Here is a 21655-nt window from a genome sequence, read left to right as displayed (position 1 = left end):
GGGCGGGGGAGGACAAGTCCACAACCTTACGTCTCACATACACACAAGCTTTACACTAAGTCAAAGATTGCCATACAAGTGGCTTTTCACACAATCGATATATCAATATATAAACATTCTTCATTACTTCTTCTGTCATAAAATCATTCTGTCACAATGTCTGCCAGTACCATTCAACTCTTATTGCCTTCCTTCCACACTACACTTGAGAAGTAATGATTCATCCAAACTACATGAAAGTTAATAACAGCATGCTAGCAATGCTCTTTCACACGTTGTTCTTCACGCTATTAGTAAAAGACAAGCACAACCTGATTTCTAACTGTGTCAAGTGTCAACATCCGAATCCTATCGCACACACTTTTCAAATAAACTCAAACTCTTCCCTTTTGATTATAATTAATATCATCCTCTATGCTATATTTTTTTGCACACTGCGCATATTGGAAAATATCTCAATCACGTATCACTCTATACATCACAAACAGGTGCAAATTATAGTATAGATAAAGCTAAGTCTCCCTGCCCACATGATATAGTTGCTCCCAGTTTTCTACCGAATCATTCAGAAAATCCTGATATGTCTACTGTTCCCAAACTTTCTCTACAGCCCTATGGAATAGATTGGAGTAAATTCCTCGACTATTTTGTAAAAATTGAGTACCTTGTGGAATGATCATTGTCACAATAGTACGCTACGTTTCTTAGATGATTCTTAAGTTTATTTCTTAGCTGCACACATGGGTCTTTGCTGCACCAAAGAGAAAGGCACACTGCAAAGATCAGATCGCATAAAAAAAGCACCTTCCTTGTTTACTGGTTTTCAATGCTACGGTACTGTGCAAAAATGTTTTCTTGTTTTCTATGCTCGGCTACAGTCTGCTATGAATGTTTGCATATATCGGGACATCAACAAGTCTCTTATTGCCTCAAAAGTGCTACCTATAATTCATACATATATATATAATTTTTCCCTGCAGTGGGAAGTTAAAGGTGCAAAACACCGTGTTAGAATTTCAGTGCACGAGATTCAAATTTCATCAAAAGATGGCGGAGAAATTCCTGAAATATCAAGAAGCACAGATGTCTAATTGTTTGTCAGCTACAACCGGCAGAATAACTAGTCTTGTTCTTAGAGGGACTTGTTTGCTTTGGCTCGTGAGCTTAACACTGTGTCAAAGGTCATAATAAACGCGCCCAGTCACACTCTACTTCCTGAAAGACGGGCGAAGGGAGCTCGGTGTTGGGCTGGAACGACGAGCGATGCTGGCCGTTGGCGAGCGGCGGACCGCTGCAGCAGGGGTGGATGTTGAGGAGGGGCGGCCAATCCTGGAGGGGGAGGTGCTGCGCCCGCCGTTGCGCCGCCCGAGACTCGTAGGCGGGGAGGTCGCTCCTATGCGCGTCGCGTAGTCCATTGAGTCGTCCAGTTTCTTGGTCTCGTGCTCCAGGAGCAGTGGGTCGAGAGAGGTGTCGCGGGCGACGGAGCGAAGAGAGTCTCCCAGCACGCCGTGGATGTCCCGAGACTCCTCCAGGGCGCGAGCAGAGCGGGTCAGCAGCTGCTGCTTCTTCTGCATCTCCTGACGAAGCTGGTCCTTCAGGGTGGCAATCTGACAATAGGCACAGAAATACATGGTTAAAGGTACAGGAAAACAAGAGCACAAGCATTGGAAAATATTAAAACACTGGTTTTCACAAACTCTTTCTGCAAGCCAACTTGGGCAGGCAAACATTACAGACATGTCAAGATTTGAAAGCTTTCCATTAATCGCGTTCACTACAGCTAGCACAAAATATAGCCAGCTTGTTTTTGATTAGACGAATGCTATCTTGAAATCATCATTTATCATGGACTACTAAAGACAGGAAGCATTAAATTTCTATAAGATAAAAACTGGAATAGTAGAATTCTTAGAGGAAAGAAAGCACATTTATTTTGCGACTGAAACAAATATGTGAAACACACCTGCTCCTCTAGTCCCTTGATCTTCTGACGATGAGCGCGTTCCCGCGCCTCCAGCGTACGCTCGGCCTGCAGCTGGGCGGTCCTGAGGCGCTCAGTCTCCATCTCTGTCTCCTGGCGATGTCGGGTGGTCAGCTCAATCAACCTGGAATGGCAGGGGAACACTTTATGATACAATACAAGCTTTGTATCAAGGACTCATTTTGTTTAATGCTGAAGTCTTTAATTAAGAGATCTAGCCACACTATTACAAGAGATTTAGCCATATGAGTAATTTTTGAGGTCTTTTCAGTTCGTTTTAGAATGGGGAAAACCTTTCCATTATAAGGTTCAAATTTTGGGATCAAGGACAAGGGAGTGCTGCATTTTAAGCATTGGCTGCTAGAGGGAGCTTTTGCACAGTACTACGGCTGCATACTGACCTCTGTGCATGCTGCTGCTCAGTCTCAGCCAGTGTAGCCTGCAGTGCCTGGATCTGGCGCTGCATCTCCACGTTCTCTGACTCCAGCTGGCCCATCTGTCGCTCAATGGTGGAGCGCTCGTTATCAAGCTGCAGGGTGGTCTCCTCCGTCTTCATCTTCTCTCGCTCAACCTATCCAAAATTCAAACGGACATTAGTTAAACTTGATTTGATTTATTCATTTATTTGCACATTTTAAAAAAGCAACATGAAGCAAATGATTGGTTGTCTAATAAACTGCTATCTGCACAGTTTGTCTGCATAGTTATCTGCATAGTCTTGACCCTACTGACTTGTCAGTCTATGTACGTTTACAGTACGTAAATTTTGCAGAAGATATTAATGGTAAGGCCACGTTGATTTGATTATATGGATGACATCCGCGCTCGCACCAATTTTCGGCCATTTCCAAAAAAAAAAAAAGTTTTCAACCACGCAATAAATTATGCAAAGCAGCTGTAAAATGAGCACAAATATTCAGTAGATTGAAAAAAAAGTACCAGAAAACAGATAACTAATGCCATAGATTGCCAAAATTAATCTAAAGTCAAAGAATAAGATGTGAAAGGACAGAAAGAAAAAAATCTATTGTTGGTTGGGGGAGATACCAGTACAGAAAATTCAGGTCCAGAGGATCATTTCCACGTCCGGACATGAACCTGGACCTGATTGTCTGTGGAAACTTGAGAACTGGCAATACTCAAAACAATGGTAATTGGTCAATTTTGCTACAAAGGAATCTGTTTGGTGGATTATTGGACTCCCACTGCATTTTAAAATCCCATCTCCATGTAATAAAGGCTAACTGTCTCTGTACCTTTGACTGTAGAAACTTGGTGCAATTGACTATAAACTCTACTTGACTTCGCTCTTGTTGTCTTCTTGGCCCCCCAGTTAGACCCCAAATGGCTGCCGACATAGTGTGTCCATTTTGTAATTGGCGAAACCTGTTCCTCTGTTGTTTTTTTCAGGTCTGTTTTTTTCGGATTGGTCCAAGAAGAAAAAAATGTTTTGCACCCGTATGATGTACTGGTCCCTACACCTAACTGTTGGTATACCATACTATGTGTGTTTAGTCCTATGTTCAACCTTCCTGGCCACTTTGATTTCATACTGAAGGCAACTTTTTTTTTTTTGCCAAACTTTTTTTTTATTCGCTCGCTCGCATCAGTTTTGGAGTTCCCGGAGGATGTCATCCATATAATCAAATCAACATGGCCTAAGGAGCAAAACTTCAGCAGGTAGCCTAAAACAATATGTACAGTACCCTTACTTTGTGGAGCTATATTTATTTGATACTTGAGCATTATGCCTTTCTTGGTGTCTAAACATATCTATGTCGTTACACCCCCCCCCATGAATGTTCATAGTTCTAAAACTGGCCATTAATAAAAAAAGAGATACAAATGAAAGACAAAGATATCAATTTTCCGTTTTAAACCCACCTTGTCGAGAGTCTTCTTCAGTGCAGACTTGTCCTTCTCCAGACGGACGGCGGAACGTTCCGTCTCGCGTTTCTCAGTCTCCAGCTGAGCGATGACGCGCTGCAGCCCGGTGATACGCTCCTGCAGGACTCGCTTGTCTTCCTGCACCTTCTGGATCCTCTGTAGGGCCTCGTCCTCCGAGTTCTTGTGTTCACGCACCATCTGGGGGGGACACGCAAAATGGTAAGTCAGAGTGTGGGCCTTTTCTCACTAGATTACTGTAAATGTACAAATGTTTGCGGTGGTTTTATGTTTGCAGTTTTGCTGGTGGCCACTAATCACATTTCAAATAGTATGTAACTACAGTCTATGCCGCCACCGCAAACTTAAAATCAACACTCCACTTTCCCGCTAGCACGGAACTTAATCCTTGCAAGCTTAAATGCATGCACAGTATTATACTTTGTGGTCTTTTGTCCCCTTTTCTTTTTTTGATGAGCATTGTGTGGCTATTCTCAAAAATTTTCAATCTGAAGGGTGTTCCTAGTTGGAGCTATGAGTCAAATGAGGAAATTGTCGTTAAGTGCCTTTCCCAAGGGCACAACATCAGGGAACCATCAGGAATTTGAACTTGGGGCCTCCAGGTTCTGAGTGAACAACCCTAACCACAAGGCCACCGTGTCAGAATTGAAACAAAAACGATCCGCACCTGTTGCGACTGGCGGACTTGTCCCTCCAGCTCCATACGGCGCACGTCCGCCTCGGCGTTCTCGTTCTGCAGCAGCTGCACACGCTCAGCCAGGCTCTGGTTACTCTTCTTAGCCTCCGACAAGGCTTGCCTGATGTGTGCAGAGAGAACTGTTAGTACTAAGCAGAACACTCCTGACATAAGATAAGATATCAGTAAACATTTGATAAAGCAGTTAGACTCTGAAGCAGGGCTCTAGCCAGCGTCCGTTTTTCCGTCAACTGACGGAAATTTGCTGCGTGTGACGGAAAAATTTTGAAACCAATCCGTCAACCTTGACAGACAAAAATCTGATAAAAGCTCCTTGGTGGAAGTTACAGGTGGCTTTGGGACGCTGTCCACGGCCGTAAAAGCCACACACTGTTTGTTTTGCTATTGTTATGATTGTTGACAATGTGTGTCGGTGCCCTTTCGCATACGATAATCTCATTAAAACCCGTTTTTCAAGGTCTCAGTTCAGTCTCTCTAACTCCTGGAATAGTGTTTTCGCGACAATGGGAATTGGCTGACGGAAAAAAAATCGAGCTGGCTAGAGCCCTGCTCTGAAGGAATGAGAGGAGGATGCATGATTGTGTAAAATTGTATTTAAAAAAAAGAAAGAAAACTGTAACTCGAGAAGTGAAATAAAACAGAAAATAAAAACCAAAAGAAGAGACCTACCCACAGCACACATGACTAAGCCTGTGTGGAGAAGAAGAGGGAATGGAGAGGTAGTAGAGTGAGAGAAAGGGGAGGAAAGCAGGGTTAAAGCGTCACAGCAAAAAACAGTGATAAGACTACATTCTTCAGAAACCAATACCAAGTCAAAGAAAGGAATGTTCCAAAGAAGAAAGAAGTCTTGGGCACAACTGTACAATTTTTCTTTAACTATGTAAGATCAGCAAGCAAAGCCTATTTCTAATAACATGCTTTGGTTGGATACATGAGACTACAGTTACGTTGACCATAATAAACGTTCTCCGCTGCACATATGCTCGACGTGTAAAATAGATAGGCATATGCTTTCAGCAGAATGTTTACTATGAAATACTGTTTGTTGCCATGGTGACATCGTACCTGGTGGAGTCGAGACGCTCCTGAAGCACGCGACGGTCATGCTCGCTGTTGGTGACAGCCTTCTGGACCTGTTGGATCTTCTCCTGTAGGGTCTGTGATGTGGCATTACTGTCCGACAGGGTCATGGACAGGTTCTGCACCTGTGTGGGGAGAGGGGTAACAAACACCGGTTAGCAACACAGTTTGCAAACTTGGTGTGGTGGTTCTTTTTCGTTCTTCTGTTCTAACACAATCTGGTTGAAATCAGTCAAATATGCTTTTCATCTGAGCAGCTGTACAAGAAAGTAAAGTCAAACTAAGAACATTTTCTCCAAGCCTGAGAAAATCACACTAGTAGCAGCCCTTCCAAGGGCTCCATAGAATCCTGGTTGGTGAGAGTTTGTGTTACACAGTCTGATGTTTTCACAATTCATACTAGTAATGAATAAAAAGAATCTTGTAAGTTACCTGAAGATCAATCTAAGTTCAGAGCACAGACTCTTGAACTTTATACTGCAGCTTTAATATTAGTTTAGTTTATTCTTTATTTAACCAGTGTGAAAGCATATCACCTGACGGCATTTTCAAAGCCCCCTGGGGGATATTCACTGCAAGATACAAAATCTAATGTGAAATGCCTTGAGGAATAGAAACCTTAAGTCTGTTATCTGGAGAAGAGTTTCTTAGGGACCGTACGATATTTATCGGGGGGGAGGGCTGGTGCATTGGAAGTCGGATCAAAAAATTTTTTGATGGCCCTCCCCCCCATCTCAAAAAAATTTAACGTGACCCTCCCCCTCCACCTAAAAAAAATCAACATGACCCTCCCCCCGACAGGCATCATTAAACAGGTAGACAAACAACCGATAAAATAATCTTAATACAACATGTATAGACGTCAGGGCACAAGGGCGCCGGCCAGTGTTCTCGCCAGGATTTTTTCACAGCGTCGGGGCAGGGGTCTGGGGGCATGCTCCCCAGGGAAAATTTGGATTTTCAAACCCTCTAAAACAGAATTTCCTGCAACTTGAGAGGAAAATTACGCCCTTGAGATTGGATGCCGGTTGCCTTTTTTACTCCCGTTTTTCAGTAATCGACGTCCACCCTCTCCCCAAAAATACGTTATAATTATAAGCTCGGGAAATCAGCAGTCCGTGATCTGGCCCGGGTATTATTTGTCCAGTCATGTCTATATGAAAATTTTGGGGTTTTGATGCTTCCAAACAGGGCTCTAGCCAGTGAGTTCGTCAGCCCATGGAAAAAAATCCTGCCAATTTTTTTCCGGCATTGAATATTAAAAGAATGCCTACCTCGTGCGATCGATGTTGCGCCCTCCCGCATCAAATGCTAGTAGTTTTTCCAGAGGATAGAATAAACGGCGCCATCACACCTTGTGTTTTTTTTTCTATTTTGCCCGATGATTTTACTCAAATTTATCAAATCGGTCGGGTTTTACAAGGCCGCGACGTCATTTTCCACGAGCGTGCGTTTGTTTCGTGCGACCTCAGGTAACCCCGTTTTCGGCGTGAAATCTTTGGCTCACCGCTGGATTTCTTTTTACATAGAGTAGAGTAGACCAAGAACGTTATACATTATACGAAGGAGGGCGATCTGCTGCATCTTTGGCAGTGATCAGTGCCGGTGTAGTCTTGAAGGAGTAGCCAGAAAAGACGTGCTGGGCGCTGCGATCGACAGTCCGTCTGGGGAGGGGGGCGTGCCGCGGCATGTGCTACGGACGCCAATGCCAGTGCACAGCCGACTCGATCGACACTTGACAACAATATTGCGGCCCCTTTTTCTGCCGCAAATTTTGTCTTTTTGAAACAAAAGAAATGTTTTAAATAAAAAATAAAGTGTATAGTTTTGGATTCTTCACGTATTTACCGTGCACCGCTTTTGTAACTTAAATATTTTGGGAAACTCAGCCGAGCCGAGTGCGTCTTTCCAGAAAAAAATAAGTCTGTAGACGGAATGACGTATGCCTGGCGGGAACACTGGTCCAGGGCAGCGCCACTTTGGGGGGCCTAGGGGGGCAAAGCCCCCCGGAAGCTCTTGCATTTTAGGCTATTCAGAAGGCTTATTTTATCAGTTTTAGGGCCATGTCAAGATATCAAAACAAAAAGAGTATAAACAATTCTTTCAAAAAAATTAAAATGGCCCTCCCCCCTATCTAAAAAAAATTAACATGGCCCTCCCCCCACCTCAAAAAAAATTAACATGGCCCTCCCCCCCTAACGCACCAGCCCTCCCCCCCTGATAAATATCGTACAGTCCCTTACCTTATCCTTGAGCTGGCTCTCTCCCTCCTCAGTCTTGGCCAGTGCCATGGACAGCCTGTCCACAGTCAGCTGCAGGGAGGTGGCCTTACCCTCCAGGTCCTGAATCTGCTTGGTCAGGCTGTCAATACGGTCCTGAAGCACCTGTAGTAGATACAAACAAACGCTGAATCAAGAACTGTTATACGGTCCAGTAGCCTATTCTAGATAGAAACCAACTATGTTAAGAACTGTGACACGGGGAGCAAATCTAATGTGCTAGTTGTAGAAGTTTTACGTCACATTTGTGTCTATAGTCACCACTCAAGGGACTTGAAGAAAACAGTCACTGTAGAAAGGTGATCATATTAATGCTTGGGTCAATGGGAAATAATCTAGGGGACCCTCAAAAGGTGGCCACAATGACCAGGTGGTCCTTATGCAAAGTTCATAGTCATGCTTCGCAAATCATGACTGAATTAAAACCTAACAGCACCTCATCAAAAAATGTCTAGCAACTATAGAAGATAGACTGACTCAATCAATCTTCACCCAGCCCTTCCATTGGTCAGGCTCCTAAAGGGGAGGAGGCCTAATCAGCCAATGAAAAAGATTGTGTATCACAGGCCAGGAGATTTGTTGTGTTGTGTTCCCTGACTCCTTGTAGTGCTCTGTTGACAACGATTGACGCCCGGGAAACACTGATGTTTGAGCTGAAAACTTTAATCTAACATCCTACTCTGATTCCATGTGCTAGTGTAGTGATACAAAAATAGGGCAGTGATTTGACTGAGAGTGATTCGGTCCAAGGCCCCATAAGGCATGCTAGGCCTTGCCTGATGACATTATCTGGATATGTAACAAGATTACTGACCTGGTTCTCTGTCTCCTTGTCATTAAATGCCAGCTGCATGCGTTGCAGGTCTCCCTCCAGCGAGCGCCGTGACAGTTCAGACTTGGTGTTGCGGTTCTCAGCATTGTCCCAGTTCTCCTTCAGCTTCTTCTTGTCAGACTCCAGGCTGCCCTCCTTCTGTTTCATCTTGTTGATCTTATCCTGTGATGGACAATCAAAAGAAATTGTGTGAGATCATTTTCACAAGTTTGTTTGTAACATAGCATACAGCCATAGATGCTAAACTGAACGAAGTTGGACACATGCTTGCTGCTGTTACATCTGAGACAACAATACTGGAGAGGGTTGCAGTTCCAAGGATGGGTTAATCTGTGGTCCATTGTTCACTGTGCTTGTTCAGAAAACTTCTGGTACAATGCAATTGTCAATACTGTACAAAGAACCTGCCTTCCCTGTTACCACCTGTTCTTCTTCTTCTTTGTGTCATCACTATACTTTTCTGCCCCAGTTGAAGAATAGCTCTTCAGTGAGTTGAACTGGATAGAGATCGCTTTTCCTTTACTATCTTTCATTGTGTGAAATGATAGAAGTCCAAAAGCGTACTCACTTCCAGCTGCCTCTTCTCTGTCTCAGCAGATTGCAGGCCGCGCTCCAGGGTGGACACCTTCTCCACCAGACCCTTCCGTTCGCGGTCGTTGCGGCGGATGGTTTCCTCCTGCAACATCAGGGCGGTCTGTGCGGCGCTCAGGCGGCCGTCGGAACCTCTCTTACCTAGAACATCACCAAGGCAACCCGTCAGTCTTTGTTTATTGATTCTCCAGCTCTCGACAGAGTGGAGATGAACAAATGATATCATTTAGTAGTATCAAGCAGTGGGTTCAAGGAGATCCAAGGAAACCATGATAAGAAATGTTCAGCTGCCTACATTGTTGTATGTTAAAGATTACACAATAAAGCCAGCTTTTAATGTTCAGTCATGATAAGAAAGGCTTTTACCAATAAGAACGTGCAAGTCATACAGTGATTTTCTGTAACTTTAATGAAATTTAAGACTTGAGTACCCTATTTCTTTTGTCTACCAACAAAGAAACAAGGACTGTATTACCACCCCCCCCCCCCCACCACCACCACCAACACATATTATTGTGTTGAAGCTGGTATGTTACTTCCAAGGGCGTTAATACACTGGCTATGTAGATATAGAATATGTAGATGTAGCATTGTAGCCTCACCCTCTTCTGTCTCTCCCAGAGTTTTCTGGAGCTGCTGCAGACGCTGCTCGTACAGGTCCCTCTGGCTCTGCATCTCCACAAGCTGGCGCTGGAGGTTCTTTCCATTGATCTGGGCATCCTCCTGTGGGAGGGGGGCAGAGAGGGGAACATGAAGACATATGTATCTGAACTGGCACAATGCTAACTCTAGGTCACTACTGTACTTTGTGGCAATAGATTCCACTCTACAACTGCTCTAGAAAAAGTCCACACATTTGAACACGGTAACTCTGCTTGTACTCGTAACATAAGAGAGTATCGTCATGGAAGCTCATCTGTGTTGGTAGTAATCATAGTACAATGCTTAACTTTCTTCCCACACAAAGGTATACACGAGTCTAATTTTTTATGCCCACTGTTGCCTTCTTCAGAATCAAACCATTGAATATAGTATACCATACTAGCCCTTGAGACATCTCAAACATCCAACCGTACCTTGTCGCGCTGTGATTCCTTGAGTTCCTGAAGGAAGTCCCTGAGAGCACCTCTGACGACCTCGGGGTCAATGTCCTGAGCGGAGGTCTCCAGTCGCGTGGGGGTCATGGAGCGGCGTGCGGGGCTGAGGCTTCGCTCCAGCGCGCCGGGGGAGCCGGTGTCGGGGATGATCTCACCCATGCCGTCCGTGGTGGTGGCGAAGGTGCTGTCGAATCCCTTGGTGGGGGAGGTAGGTCTGCCGCGACGGGTCGGGCTGGGGCTGCGCGAGCGTGTCCTCATCAAGCCGGGGCTGGGGGAGCGACCCATGCGGCTGATCCCCAGGGTACGGCGCAGGGCAGAGTGCAGGCTGCCCAGCTTGTACTCAGTGTCACGCTTCTGGGCTGTAAGGAGAGGTAACAAAAACGGATGTTACAAACTTGCAAATACCTGCTCTACCAAGGCATTACTATTCTTCACTCCACAAATAGCTTCATCAGGTTAGTAAGTCATTTGAAGGTGACACAACCAAAGTTTTGCACCTACAAATGCTGACATTATGCCTTGATGAAGGAAGATGGCTAGTTGCCAAAATGTTGGCTGGTAAAAATTTCAGTTTTGTGCACTGCATCAAACACCACTATCAGCTTATCCAGACTACTAAATTGGCCTTTGTACATTAATAAAATAGGTCTACTGCAGGAGGTACAAATAGGTTGCTACCTGAAAGTTCGGAGGATTGAATGGATTATGTTATAGTGGACGATATAAAAGATTTGGGGTTGTCCTTATCCATTTACATCTATTAAAATGCTCGTCTATCTTTTCACAAATTTCAAATGTAGAATCAAACCTACCCTCCAGACGAGACAGTTCGGCCTCCAGGCCGTTGACCCTGCCGTCAGCAGCGCTCAGTTTGAGGCTGAGGTCGGCGGCGTCAGCCTTGGTGTTCTCCAGCGCGATCTCCAGGTTACGCATCTGGTCGTTCATCTTCCTCTCGTTGGCACGGCCCTCCTCGATAGTTGCCTGTAGGGAAAGGGAACAAAGGGAGGAATGAGTGAACGAAGGAGTTTTGCATCGGTTTCATTGTTACTGAAGTAGACTGTTTTCATGCAAATGAAGAAAGGAGTTTTGCATCAGATTCAGTTTCGCCAAAGTAGACTGTTTTCTTTCTTCAATTCATTAAGATGTTGTAAAGCAACAAATAATGGACTAGCATCAGCAAAACAGTCATAACAATAGTGTCAACTACACATAACAGGAAAATGATACAAAAAAACACCTATCATAGTTAGCATGAATAGAAAATCTAAGAGCTGTATCTGTATCTATATAGCCAGTATAACCACTGTTCGGCGTAACACACCAGCTTGAAGGCTTCCATGTCTTTTGATATTCAACATTTACTTTCACAGCGATGGACAAAGTAAAGTTTATACCAGATAGTCCTTCTCCTTGAGCTTGCTATCATCGTCCAGCTCAGCCAGTTTCCTGCGGAGGTAAGCGATCTCCTTCTGCGCTGCCTCGCGGCTGGCCTCGGTCTCCATGACCTTCTGCTTCAGGCCGTACGACTCACGGCGCGCCTCTTCTTCCTTCTCCTCGTCACGAGACACGCGGTTCTGCAGCTCCTCAACCTCCTTGCTCTTCTTCTTGCTCTCGCTGTCCAGCATCTTCACCTGTCGGCGCAGCTCCTGCAGTTCACGCCGGGCCTCCAGGCGGCTCTTCTCCACCTCGCGCAGGCTGTTACGCAGGTCTGAGTTCTCCTTGCCACCAGCATCCAACTTCTCACTCAGGACTGCGTGAAAAAACAATGACAAAGTTATCAACAAATTTTTCTACTGGAAATCTATGGTAACATTTTCTGAAAAGTATTATTGGAGTTATCACGATATCTAATATTTATCTTGTTCATTCAGTCACCAGTTTAACCTTGAGAGATATACAGCTTGGTCTGACCAACTAGACCGTTTTGATTGCAAGAGTTATCCCATCACGATATAAACAGCTTCTGTATGTGGTCATTCATCTATGTACCCAATTGTCCATCTTTTCATACATCCATCCCACCTTCCTTTCCTCCCTTCATGTTTTTTCTTCGCTCCTTACATTTACTTGTTTCTTTCTTCCTTCCTTCATTCCTTCCTCCCATCCATTGCTCTTTTATTCCTTCTATCTACCATCCATCCAGCTATCTTTCCTTTTATCCACCCTTCCCTTCTTCCCTCTATCCTCACCATTGATCCTCTGCCTGGCATCTCCCAGCTCCCTGCCCAGGTTGCTCTTCTCTCCCTCAGTCTTCTTCACCTTCTGCCGCAGCTCCTCGTTGGTCTTGTTGATGGCCTCCTTCTCGCGGATCTCGTCGTTGTTCATGCGCTTCAGGTCGATGATCTCCTTACGCTTCAGTTCACGGTCCTCGTCACCTGATTGGGCGCGACATTTCAAATTAGGCAAGATGCAAGGTGTACACTAATCCTTGAGTCTTGAACTAAAACTTGCATTACGCCAAAAAGCAGTTACACAAGCAACTGGATATGATTTTGGAAAATGCATATGCTCAGACGTTTCAAACAACATCTGTTGTTTTTCGTCAGTGACTGAGTAGCTGCTTTTTGGCGTATCTTTAGTCTATTACCTGGATGCCTAATCTTCATTGACGTAAAACTAGCATCGTTAAGATGGTGTAGATCAACTAAGTATTGATAATTCTGAGCTTCAATCCATGCAATTTGAACCATAAAACGGTTCAAAATGATTAGAAATACATCAAGACTTCACATATCCGGAATCTGGAATGATTTATTTGCAAATAAAGGGTAGGTGTATCTATTTTGTTGTTATTTTGTGTTTTTTCTATCTCTTTTTATAGACTGAAAAAAAGCATTCAAAACAACACAATGTTGTAGCACAAATGCGGGGAGTCTTACCTTCACGTATCCTGCGGTGGGCCTCAATCAGGTCACGACGCACACCGTCGCGTGTCTCCTCCACCATCTTGAGCTGCGTCTTGAGTTCTGCCACCTCCTTGTGAGCGGCCTCCCGCTGCTTCCTGACCTCGGCTATCTGCCCGTTCAGGTCCTTAATCTCACGCTCATGGGCATTGCTGTAACAGAGAATCAACTTGTTCAAAATCTGTACCACAATCTTACAGTCCTCCCTGCTCCAGATGATGCATAGAGCATCTCTGTATCAATACATGTAGCTCTTGTACAGAATAACTTTACATTACATTAGGGCACTACTCCACAGGTAGTTGTGTGTGTTCAACTAAGATATCTTTCCAAATGCTGAGTAATACACAGAGAAACTATTCTAAAAGTCTTTAAGTAGACTCGGCCAGGGATCAAACTTATGACTTACAGAATACAAGGCAAACACTCACTTGGCTATTACAATGGTTAATTTCCCATGGATTGTTTCCCAATAAAATATTTTTGTTAGCAAACTTCTCTCACACCATTGAAGTCTCTGCTAGGACTCACTACTTTGGTCTTTTCTAGAGAAGTAAGATCACTATTGACATCTACTCACGTTGCCTCCTCGAATTGAGCCCTGAAGTTCTTGAGTTCCTGGTTGAGGGAGTTGATGGTGGTTTTGTCCTGCTCCTGTTTGCTGTAGGCGTCTCTCTTCATACGCTCCATCTCCATGCTGGCATTAGCGATGTCACGCTGGGCCGAGCCAAGCTTCTCCACCACAGTCTGCTTCTCCTGTTCCTTCAGGGAAAGGGCCTGGCAAAACAAGGAGAAATATACATTATAAGAACAGCTCTTGGACAGAGACTTAGTCAACTTCAATAACAAGAAAACATCTCTCTGTCTTCAGGAAAAGAGTATATAGTAGAGTGGATTCATTCCTCAAGCTACCGACATTTTGCACACAGCATCATCCCTCAGTCAGACATCTGGAGTCACATAGTTCAAGTTCTAAACTTTTATTCAGCCTGTCTTCAGGGAGAAAGGTTAGCAAAAAAGGAAGAGATACTAACAGTAGAGCAATGCTCGAATACAAAATATTTTTTAAACTCAAATAATAAGCAAAGATCTCCTTATTTTGTTGTGAAGATTTCTTGGTCCAAATCTTCACACCATCTGCACAGAAATGAAACTGTTAGAAGCAATGGCCGCTGAAGCCTTTACCTTATGAAAGAGTAAACATCAAGTAAACAAACCTGTTGTTTGTCATTCTCTGCGAGCAGCAGACTCTCATCCTTGTCCTGTGCGAGGGCCTCCAGCTCTTCGTTGAGTTCCTCCTTCTCCTTGTCAAACCTGGCTAGCATCTCATCCTGCAAAGATATAAAATGTGGCGTGTGAACTTATGAATATGCAAAATGCTGTTTGCAGCTATCAAAACAAATTCGAAATTCTACTTTGTTTCAACAGACCAGCTGTTGATGCAGGAAAAAAAGGCCAACCACATTTTTATCAACATGCTAGTTTTCACAGTTCTTTATTATTTGTTCATTTTCATTGTTTGTCAGATACTAGTTTCTCTTTATCTAAGCTTAACATTTTCAATCCATGTACTTGATTAGCATTCAGTTTCTTTTTACCTTCAAAGATTTTGTCTGACTTTGCTTAAAGCTTTAGTTTTGGTGCATTTTTCATGTCATGTTGTGCTTTTATATGGGACAATGATATTGAAAAAAAAAAGACTGTGAGTCACTGTCTATTGACACAAAGAGCCCTACAGGAAATAAAAGAAGTCCGCACCTTCTCCTGAGTGTTCTTGTGGATGATCTCCTCGCGCTCAGACTCCAGGTCCAGCCGCTGGGTCTCCTTCTCGCGCATCAGCCTGTCCACGTCCTCCTCGTGCGACTGCTGGGCGTTCTTCAGCGCCAGCGAGCTGTCGCGCTCCTGCTGCGCCAGCTTCTGGTTCAGGGCCTCCTTGTCGCGCTCCAACTTGGTGATCTCAATTTCCATCTCCTTACGCACGCGCCCAATCTCAACTGGAGTTCAAAAACAGTCAAAAGTTAGACAGCGGCTTGATCAAACAAGAGTTAGTCCTGAATTAGTAGCACGGCAATAGTGATTCAATCTTAATCTTCTTATGCATATACTAGTATGCCAGATCTCAACTGGAGTTTAATATTAATGTGAAATGTCAGTAGAAGTATTAAGAGTTATTCCTATGTTGTGAAACTGGTTGACAAAAATAAATCTTTACAAATGATAGGCATACTATAAGACTTTGTCTGATTTGTTGGCAGTGTGTTATGTCAAAGGCCAATTATACTGTCTTATACAGATACAGATTTCATATAAAGAGTTAGACGCATGCAGATGCAATCATTACAAAAGCATGCTTTTGTATTTCAAGTCTTAGAGGGCAAAATATTTCCACTAGTGAGTTGAGGATCACTGACTTTACACATGTAAACAATTGATGTTTGACAGAATATCCCTGAAAGAAATAAAAGTTGATACATTTCCACTGAAAGAACATGTTGAGGTCATTGGAAATAATAGAAAAAGAAATAAGTCCTGACCCTGCAGTGCCTCCTTGTTGAGCAGGATGGTCTGGTTCTCGCCCTCTAGCTGTTCCTTACGGGTCTGCAGCTCGGAGGCCAGAGTCTGGGAGTCATACAGCTGGGTCTCCAGGCTCTCCTTGTCTGCACGCAAGGTGGCAATCTCCTCAGACTGGAAAACATTTGTGAAGTTTTGTTAACACAAACCTTTAGGAAACTACACAACAGTACCAAGCAATAAGTGTGTTGAGACAGACCAAAGAGAAAATTTCTAATTCCCTGAAAAATAACCTCAAGGCCAACCTAGGAATGCTGTTAGTTGAATGTGGTCCTCATTTGTCATTTGCAAACTGATACACTGACCCAATTGTTGCTACAACTTTACCTCTTGTAGACAACTATTTCAGACTTTCAGAAGACACGACATATTATACTTTTACAAAAGAGCTTTTTCATGGGGTTAAAGTCTCCAATACAGATATAGAATTTGACCTGGTTTAGTTCAAAACTGTATAACCAACCAAGCAGGTAATTGACGTTCATTTGGGAGGGGGGGGGGCATTAGAAGCCACAAAAATGTACAAGACCACACACCTGAAACTACTGCTTACACTCAACAACAGAAGCTGTATTACAGGCAACGATGTAGGTATAATTTGTGCATGACATCGCAGAATCTAGATAAAGTTTACATACTGCAGTATTCCCCTGTTACAACATGGAGAATCAGAGACGTATGCTCTGTTCTGGATGGTTCTGAAACCCTGGGGGTATGAATGGTTCCCTGACTAATGGTTTTGGTTCTGCTACAATAGTCTTAACCAAAATATAAACACGGAAAAAGGGGTGGCCCGTATGACCGCTTCTCTCACAAGTGATATGTAAACATCGCTCTCTGCTTGTGTATACTTCTCAGATTTTCACAACAAGATTATGCTTATCTCAAAATGTTGTCATTCATAATGGATGTTTTAATGGCAGTGAAAAGTATGCAGTGGTTAGGGCTAGACACAGCTGCTAAACAATGGCCGGGTTTGCAGGGGTTTACATAACAGTTCTGTCACAGCTACCTTGGCAGTGTTAAGCAGAAGCATTGGCAGCTTAGCAGAATGTTGTAGTCAAGGTTTGATATACAGCAAACCTGTTCAAATAACAGGTGTATTTCAAGTGTTGTAACTGGGAAACGTTGGACAGCTTGGCATAATGTAGCTACAATATGTCACTAGATACAATTACTGTTTAACATTTACTGTGCTACTATTGTACCTGACCACATCCATAAATCAACAAATAGGGTAGGTTTGTTAGCATATAAATTCTTTTTTCTCATTAACTTCACTGTTAAGTTGGGGAATTCTGCTGTTATGAAGGGAAACAGAAGGCCATTGACTTTATGTAGAGAAACATTGTTAGGAACAGTGGTCTCTTTATGGTGAGAAGCTTCTTTTTTTTCTACTCCTGGACTAGTTTAAAGACTTTGGTCTGTACAACTTTTCTTTCCTACGTGGAAAATTTATAAAATCTGTCTAGAATTTTCTTCAGATTTGACAAAATAACATAAAAAAAGATTGCCACTATTGGGACAAAGCCTACCAACATTGTAAAAATCAAATTTTGTAAAAAAAAAAATTGCAAGGCAAAGGGACCACTTCTTAGCACTGAACTAAACTGATGGGAGATGTAGCTTGGAGGTACGCTAGGAGATAACAGCAAATATAGATTTTGAAGGTTTGTGGGATATATTTTAGAGGAAAACACTTTTGAGGGAGACAGTTAGATGATTTTGCTGCCTATAAAAATAAGTTGTCATTTGTAGTCACTGTTTGTTTATTTGTTTGTTTGTTTGTATTGAAAGAAAGAAATCCAGCTGACCTGAGCCCTGTTCTCCCTCTCGGCAGCGGTCAGCTGCACCACCAGGTTGGCCTTCTCCTTGGTCAGTTCTTCCTTCTCCCTGGCCACACGGACCACGGTGTCGCTCTGCCGCTCCACCTCACGCCGAGACTGCAGCAGCTCTTCCGCCAGCGCGTTCTTATGGCGAGTCGTCTGGAAACGAGATATTCACAACATTACTGAATGCTCATTTTGCATCATAGAAAAACTTTCTAAATCATAAATATATAGAATACAACACGGTGTGTTCCGTATCGCCCAAGGTATCAGCCCGACCGCGGGTCGGATCGACCGACGGTCGAAGGCCAGAGGGTAATCCGACCCGCGGGAGGGCTGAGACCGAGGGTGATGCGGAATACACCGTGTTGTATTTTATGTATGTCATACTCACCTGAAAAAAACCATGTTTTGATGCAAAATGTGCCAGAAGATGAACGATTTTGGTGCCCTCAAACAAAAAAGTGTTGCAACAGCAATGTTCCAACGTCCAAATCAGGTATTCGAATTGCTAACCGTGCCGTATTCGGCCCGCTCGAAACAGTTCAATTTATTCAAATGTAGCCTGTGTGATACGCCTTTTGAACCTGTGCGATACGGAAGCGTACAGCCCGGTCCAGAACACCCGTATCGAACGTTTTCGCGTCACAGGTATGACATAAAATTTGTTATAGACTAAGTGTTGACTTAATTTTTGCCTTAATTGACGAGTTCATTTTGGATGGTGTATGCCACTAGATATAGTCAAATAGACACTAATTTTTATTGATATGATGAAACAACTTTATCTAATTGTCACATAGAAGTGTTCAAAATCATTTTTATTGCATCCAGGACAAAGATACACAAACAAGATGAATGGCAAATGAAATATCTTGGACAACCACTTTTCTGGAATTAGGGCATCCAAGGGGCACAAGGTAAAATGTACTTAATCCTAATGATATGACTCATCTGGTGTTTTGTACAGTATAAAAAACAACTTTATTTCTGCATGCATCATTTGTTCCTATGTTAGGGAAGTTTGTACAGAATGATGTTTTCTGGTTCTTACCTGAGACAGCTGTTCGGAGACTTCAGCCTTCTCCCGCTGGACAGACATGAGGTCCTCTTCCAGCTTCTCCCTGGTCTGCTCTGTCAGCACCAGGGACTGGTCCAGGCCTGCAGAAACAACAGGAAAGTCTCCTTCACAAAAGGCTTTACAGCTTAGAAATTACAACCTTATAGTCAGATGTAACAATTTTTCACAAACATCTTGTTCTGTGGCTGCTCAAGTCAAGCCTACAGAATCCACAACTACAGTCGGTGACAACAAAGAAAACTTAAATGGCCATGAAATTTCCCTCAATGCCATCAAAATACATCTCATAGAAAGACCCTTGTAGGTACACCTTAAACCCAAAACTCAGTCATATTGGGCTTCTTGTCTGTATCTATAGCCTAAGAATATCTATTACGTAGAGCAATCCCCTATACTGGCTTTGTAGACTTGCGTAAACAGTGTAAGTTCTTTCTATAAACAAAGCTCAAATTTTTGCTTTGCTCGTCCCATCCTCTTGAAAGTTGGGGATTGTGATCATTTCCAGCACAAGCTTCCAATTTGCACATATATTTTGTCCACAGACAACTCAAAGTTAGTACAGGGATTGATAAAATCGTGTGGTTAACTCACCGCTCTTCATGTTCTCCACCTCCATCTTCTCCTGTTCAGTCTTGACAAGCTCGTCCTTGAGACTGGACTTCTCCTGCTCCAGTTCTCCCTTCTCACCCATCAGGGAGGCCTTCTCAGCCTCCAGCTGCATGATCATCTTGTTCAGCTCAATCTTGTCCTTGGGAAAAGGGATGAACACAAGTTTAGCTCCTCCAGAGAAAAAGACAACTAGTTCTGATGACATCAACATTGTGCAGCATTTATCTGACTTCAGTCATCATCAGTGAAAACAATAATCTTTATCAACGCAACAAAAGTACAGCAATTTAGACAGCTATACTTATACAAGGAAGTGGATACAAATGAATCAACTTACAAATGAATTGTTGAGTTCAATGTATCATGTTCTTACCTGTCCCAGGCCCTGGTTCTAACTCTAAGGTCTAAACGTTATCACGTGTCTTTCGTTTCTAGCTGTGTGATCATCTTTAACTCTCACTGACATATGGGTCCAACATATGCAAGAACTTTCAAAATCCCTGTTATACTGAAGTTTGGGGAGAAAGAAATGCAGAGTTTTGATATAAAGAAATGTATTATGTTCTTACCTGTCCCAGGCCCTCGTTAAGTGCCTGCATCTTGAGCAGTGAGTCCCTGAGGCCGGCCTCCTCGGTCTTCAGTTTGCTGATCTCCAGCTCAAGCTCTGCACGTTGCAGCTCCACCTGGCGATTCAAGGACAAACTGCTTCAAACTTCTTGACCAAAACAAGGACTCATGTCTATACAGCAGGTCAGTCCATGTGTTGCAATACGGCTTACAAAACCTTCATCTTTCCAATATTCTGAAACTATTGACCTAAAAACCATCATGACAACTGATACTGAACTCTAAATCTTGACTCAATTTCAGTCAATGTGTTGCGTTACCTCTTACAAAACCAACATCTTTCCAATACTGTGAAACTACTGACCACAAAACCATCATGATAATTGATGCTCAACTCAAACTACAGCAGCTTTGGTTGCAAAATTGCATGGAAAATGCATTTTAGAAACATTAAGCGGCAAAACTTAAGATGCTGCTGTATGAATGAAGTACATTGAAGAACGTGTGTTGTATAAACATCAAGGAGCAAAATGCGGCAGGAACAGTACCTTGGAGAGAGACTCAGCAATCTCTGCCTTCTCCTGATCGAGGACCTCCTTCTCCAGGATAGCCCGGTTCAGGGCCTCCTTCAGAGTCACAGTCTCCTCACGCAGCGCAGAGTTCTTCATCTCCATCTGCTCCTGCACACGGTTGCTGAGGAAAAACAAGACATAAGGAATGAAATATATTTTCTTTACTTTCATGCACAAAATACTGGCACTATACAATCATCTACAGAGTTTTTAAAGGAAAGCCAAGGTAAAAGGAATGAAAAAAATTTCTTGACAACATTTTTGAAGCAAAAAACTGTTTCTCTTGAAAGACTTACTGCAATTGTGACCATCTTCACAACTTCATCTCTCATAATCATTTTTTAATGATTACTTGTACATGTATAACCCAAATGACTAACTATACAACAGTTGTATTGGATACCAGGATTTTATGTTCTTAGAATCTTTGCAATAGTTTGAAGCATCATACTTTCTAAGATGTTACATCTCTAATCGATTTGTTACCATCGTTCGATCTCCTTCTGCCCACGCTCCTTGTCCTTGATGACATCATCCTTCTCGTCCTCAAGGCTGTCACGCTGGTGCTGAAGGTCAGCGTTGGCAGCCTGGAGCTTCTGGTTCTCCGCGTTCAAGGCCTCGATTTCATCATTCAGAGATGAACGGATGGACTCCAGCGCAGACTTCTCGCTTCCCGTCAGGTCGAGAGCATTCTTGAACCTGTTGGCATCACGGACTGCATCGTCCTTGGAGCGACTCCTGTGATAACGAATCATTGTGAATTGATATTACACAAATGAGCAGCTGGTATACCTGTATCTGTATCTGTATATATATAGCCGGTATAACCGCCCTTCGTCGTAACACACCAGCTTCACAGGGACGGGGCACGGCAGCAGCTGGTTATATTGCACTCAACAACCTGTCACACCTAACATTTGCACATCCTAGTAGCATTATGCTTTCCTAAAGGAGTGTTACCAATTTTTTTTTGCCATATGTAATACCTTACATTTACATCATAACCATGTAACTATTGTGTTTTTACAACTCTTGTTCAAAACAACTATGAGTATGACCAT

General features: G+C 43.2%; 1 protein-coding gene across 1 annotated transcript in view; it reads right to left on the bottom strand.

The window, feature by feature from the left end:
* Window positions 1–127: 127 nt before the first annotated feature.
* LOC118430629 (rootletin-like) overlaps window positions 128–21655 on the bottom strand; it is a gene marked incomplete in the record, with an annotated part of 50011 nt that continues 28483 nt past the window's right edge. Inside the window, 25 exon segments of the mRNA XM_035841611.1 lie at window positions 128–1607; window positions 1964–2105; window positions 2383–2552; window positions 3866–4066; window positions 4554–4683; window positions 5649–5788; window positions 7907–8047; window positions 8757–8936; window positions 9343–9506; window positions 9968–10088; window positions 10442–10821; window positions 11275–11443; window positions 11857–12212; window positions 12652–12837; window positions 13342–13517; window positions 13946–14142; window positions 14583–14696; window positions 15124–15359; window positions 15900–16050; window positions 17751–17921; window positions 18820–18926; window positions 19438–19594; window positions 20025–20138; window positions 20571–20715; window positions 21081–21332. Of these exon segments, the coding sequence (XP_035697504.1) occupies window positions 1209–1607; window positions 1964–2105; window positions 2383–2552; window positions 3866–4066; window positions 4554–4683; window positions 5649–5788; window positions 7907–8047; window positions 8757–8936; window positions 9343–9506; window positions 9968–10088; window positions 10442–10821; window positions 11275–11443; window positions 11857–12212; window positions 12652–12837; window positions 13342–13517; window positions 13946–14142; window positions 14583–14696; window positions 15124–15359; window positions 15900–16050; window positions 17751–17921; window positions 18820–18926; window positions 19438–19594; window positions 20025–20138; window positions 20571–20715; window positions 21081–21332 (4699 nt within the window).

This window comes from Branchiostoma floridae, chromosome 14 (genome assembly GCF_000003815.2).
Source record: "Branchiostoma floridae strain S238N-H82 chromosome 14, Bfl_VNyyK, whole genome shotgun sequence".
Lineage (NCBI taxonomy): Eukaryota > Metazoa > Chordata > Leptocardii > Amphioxiformes > Branchiostomatidae > Branchiostoma > Branchiostoma floridae.
This window is presented reverse-complemented; position numbering and strand designations above follow the sequence as displayed.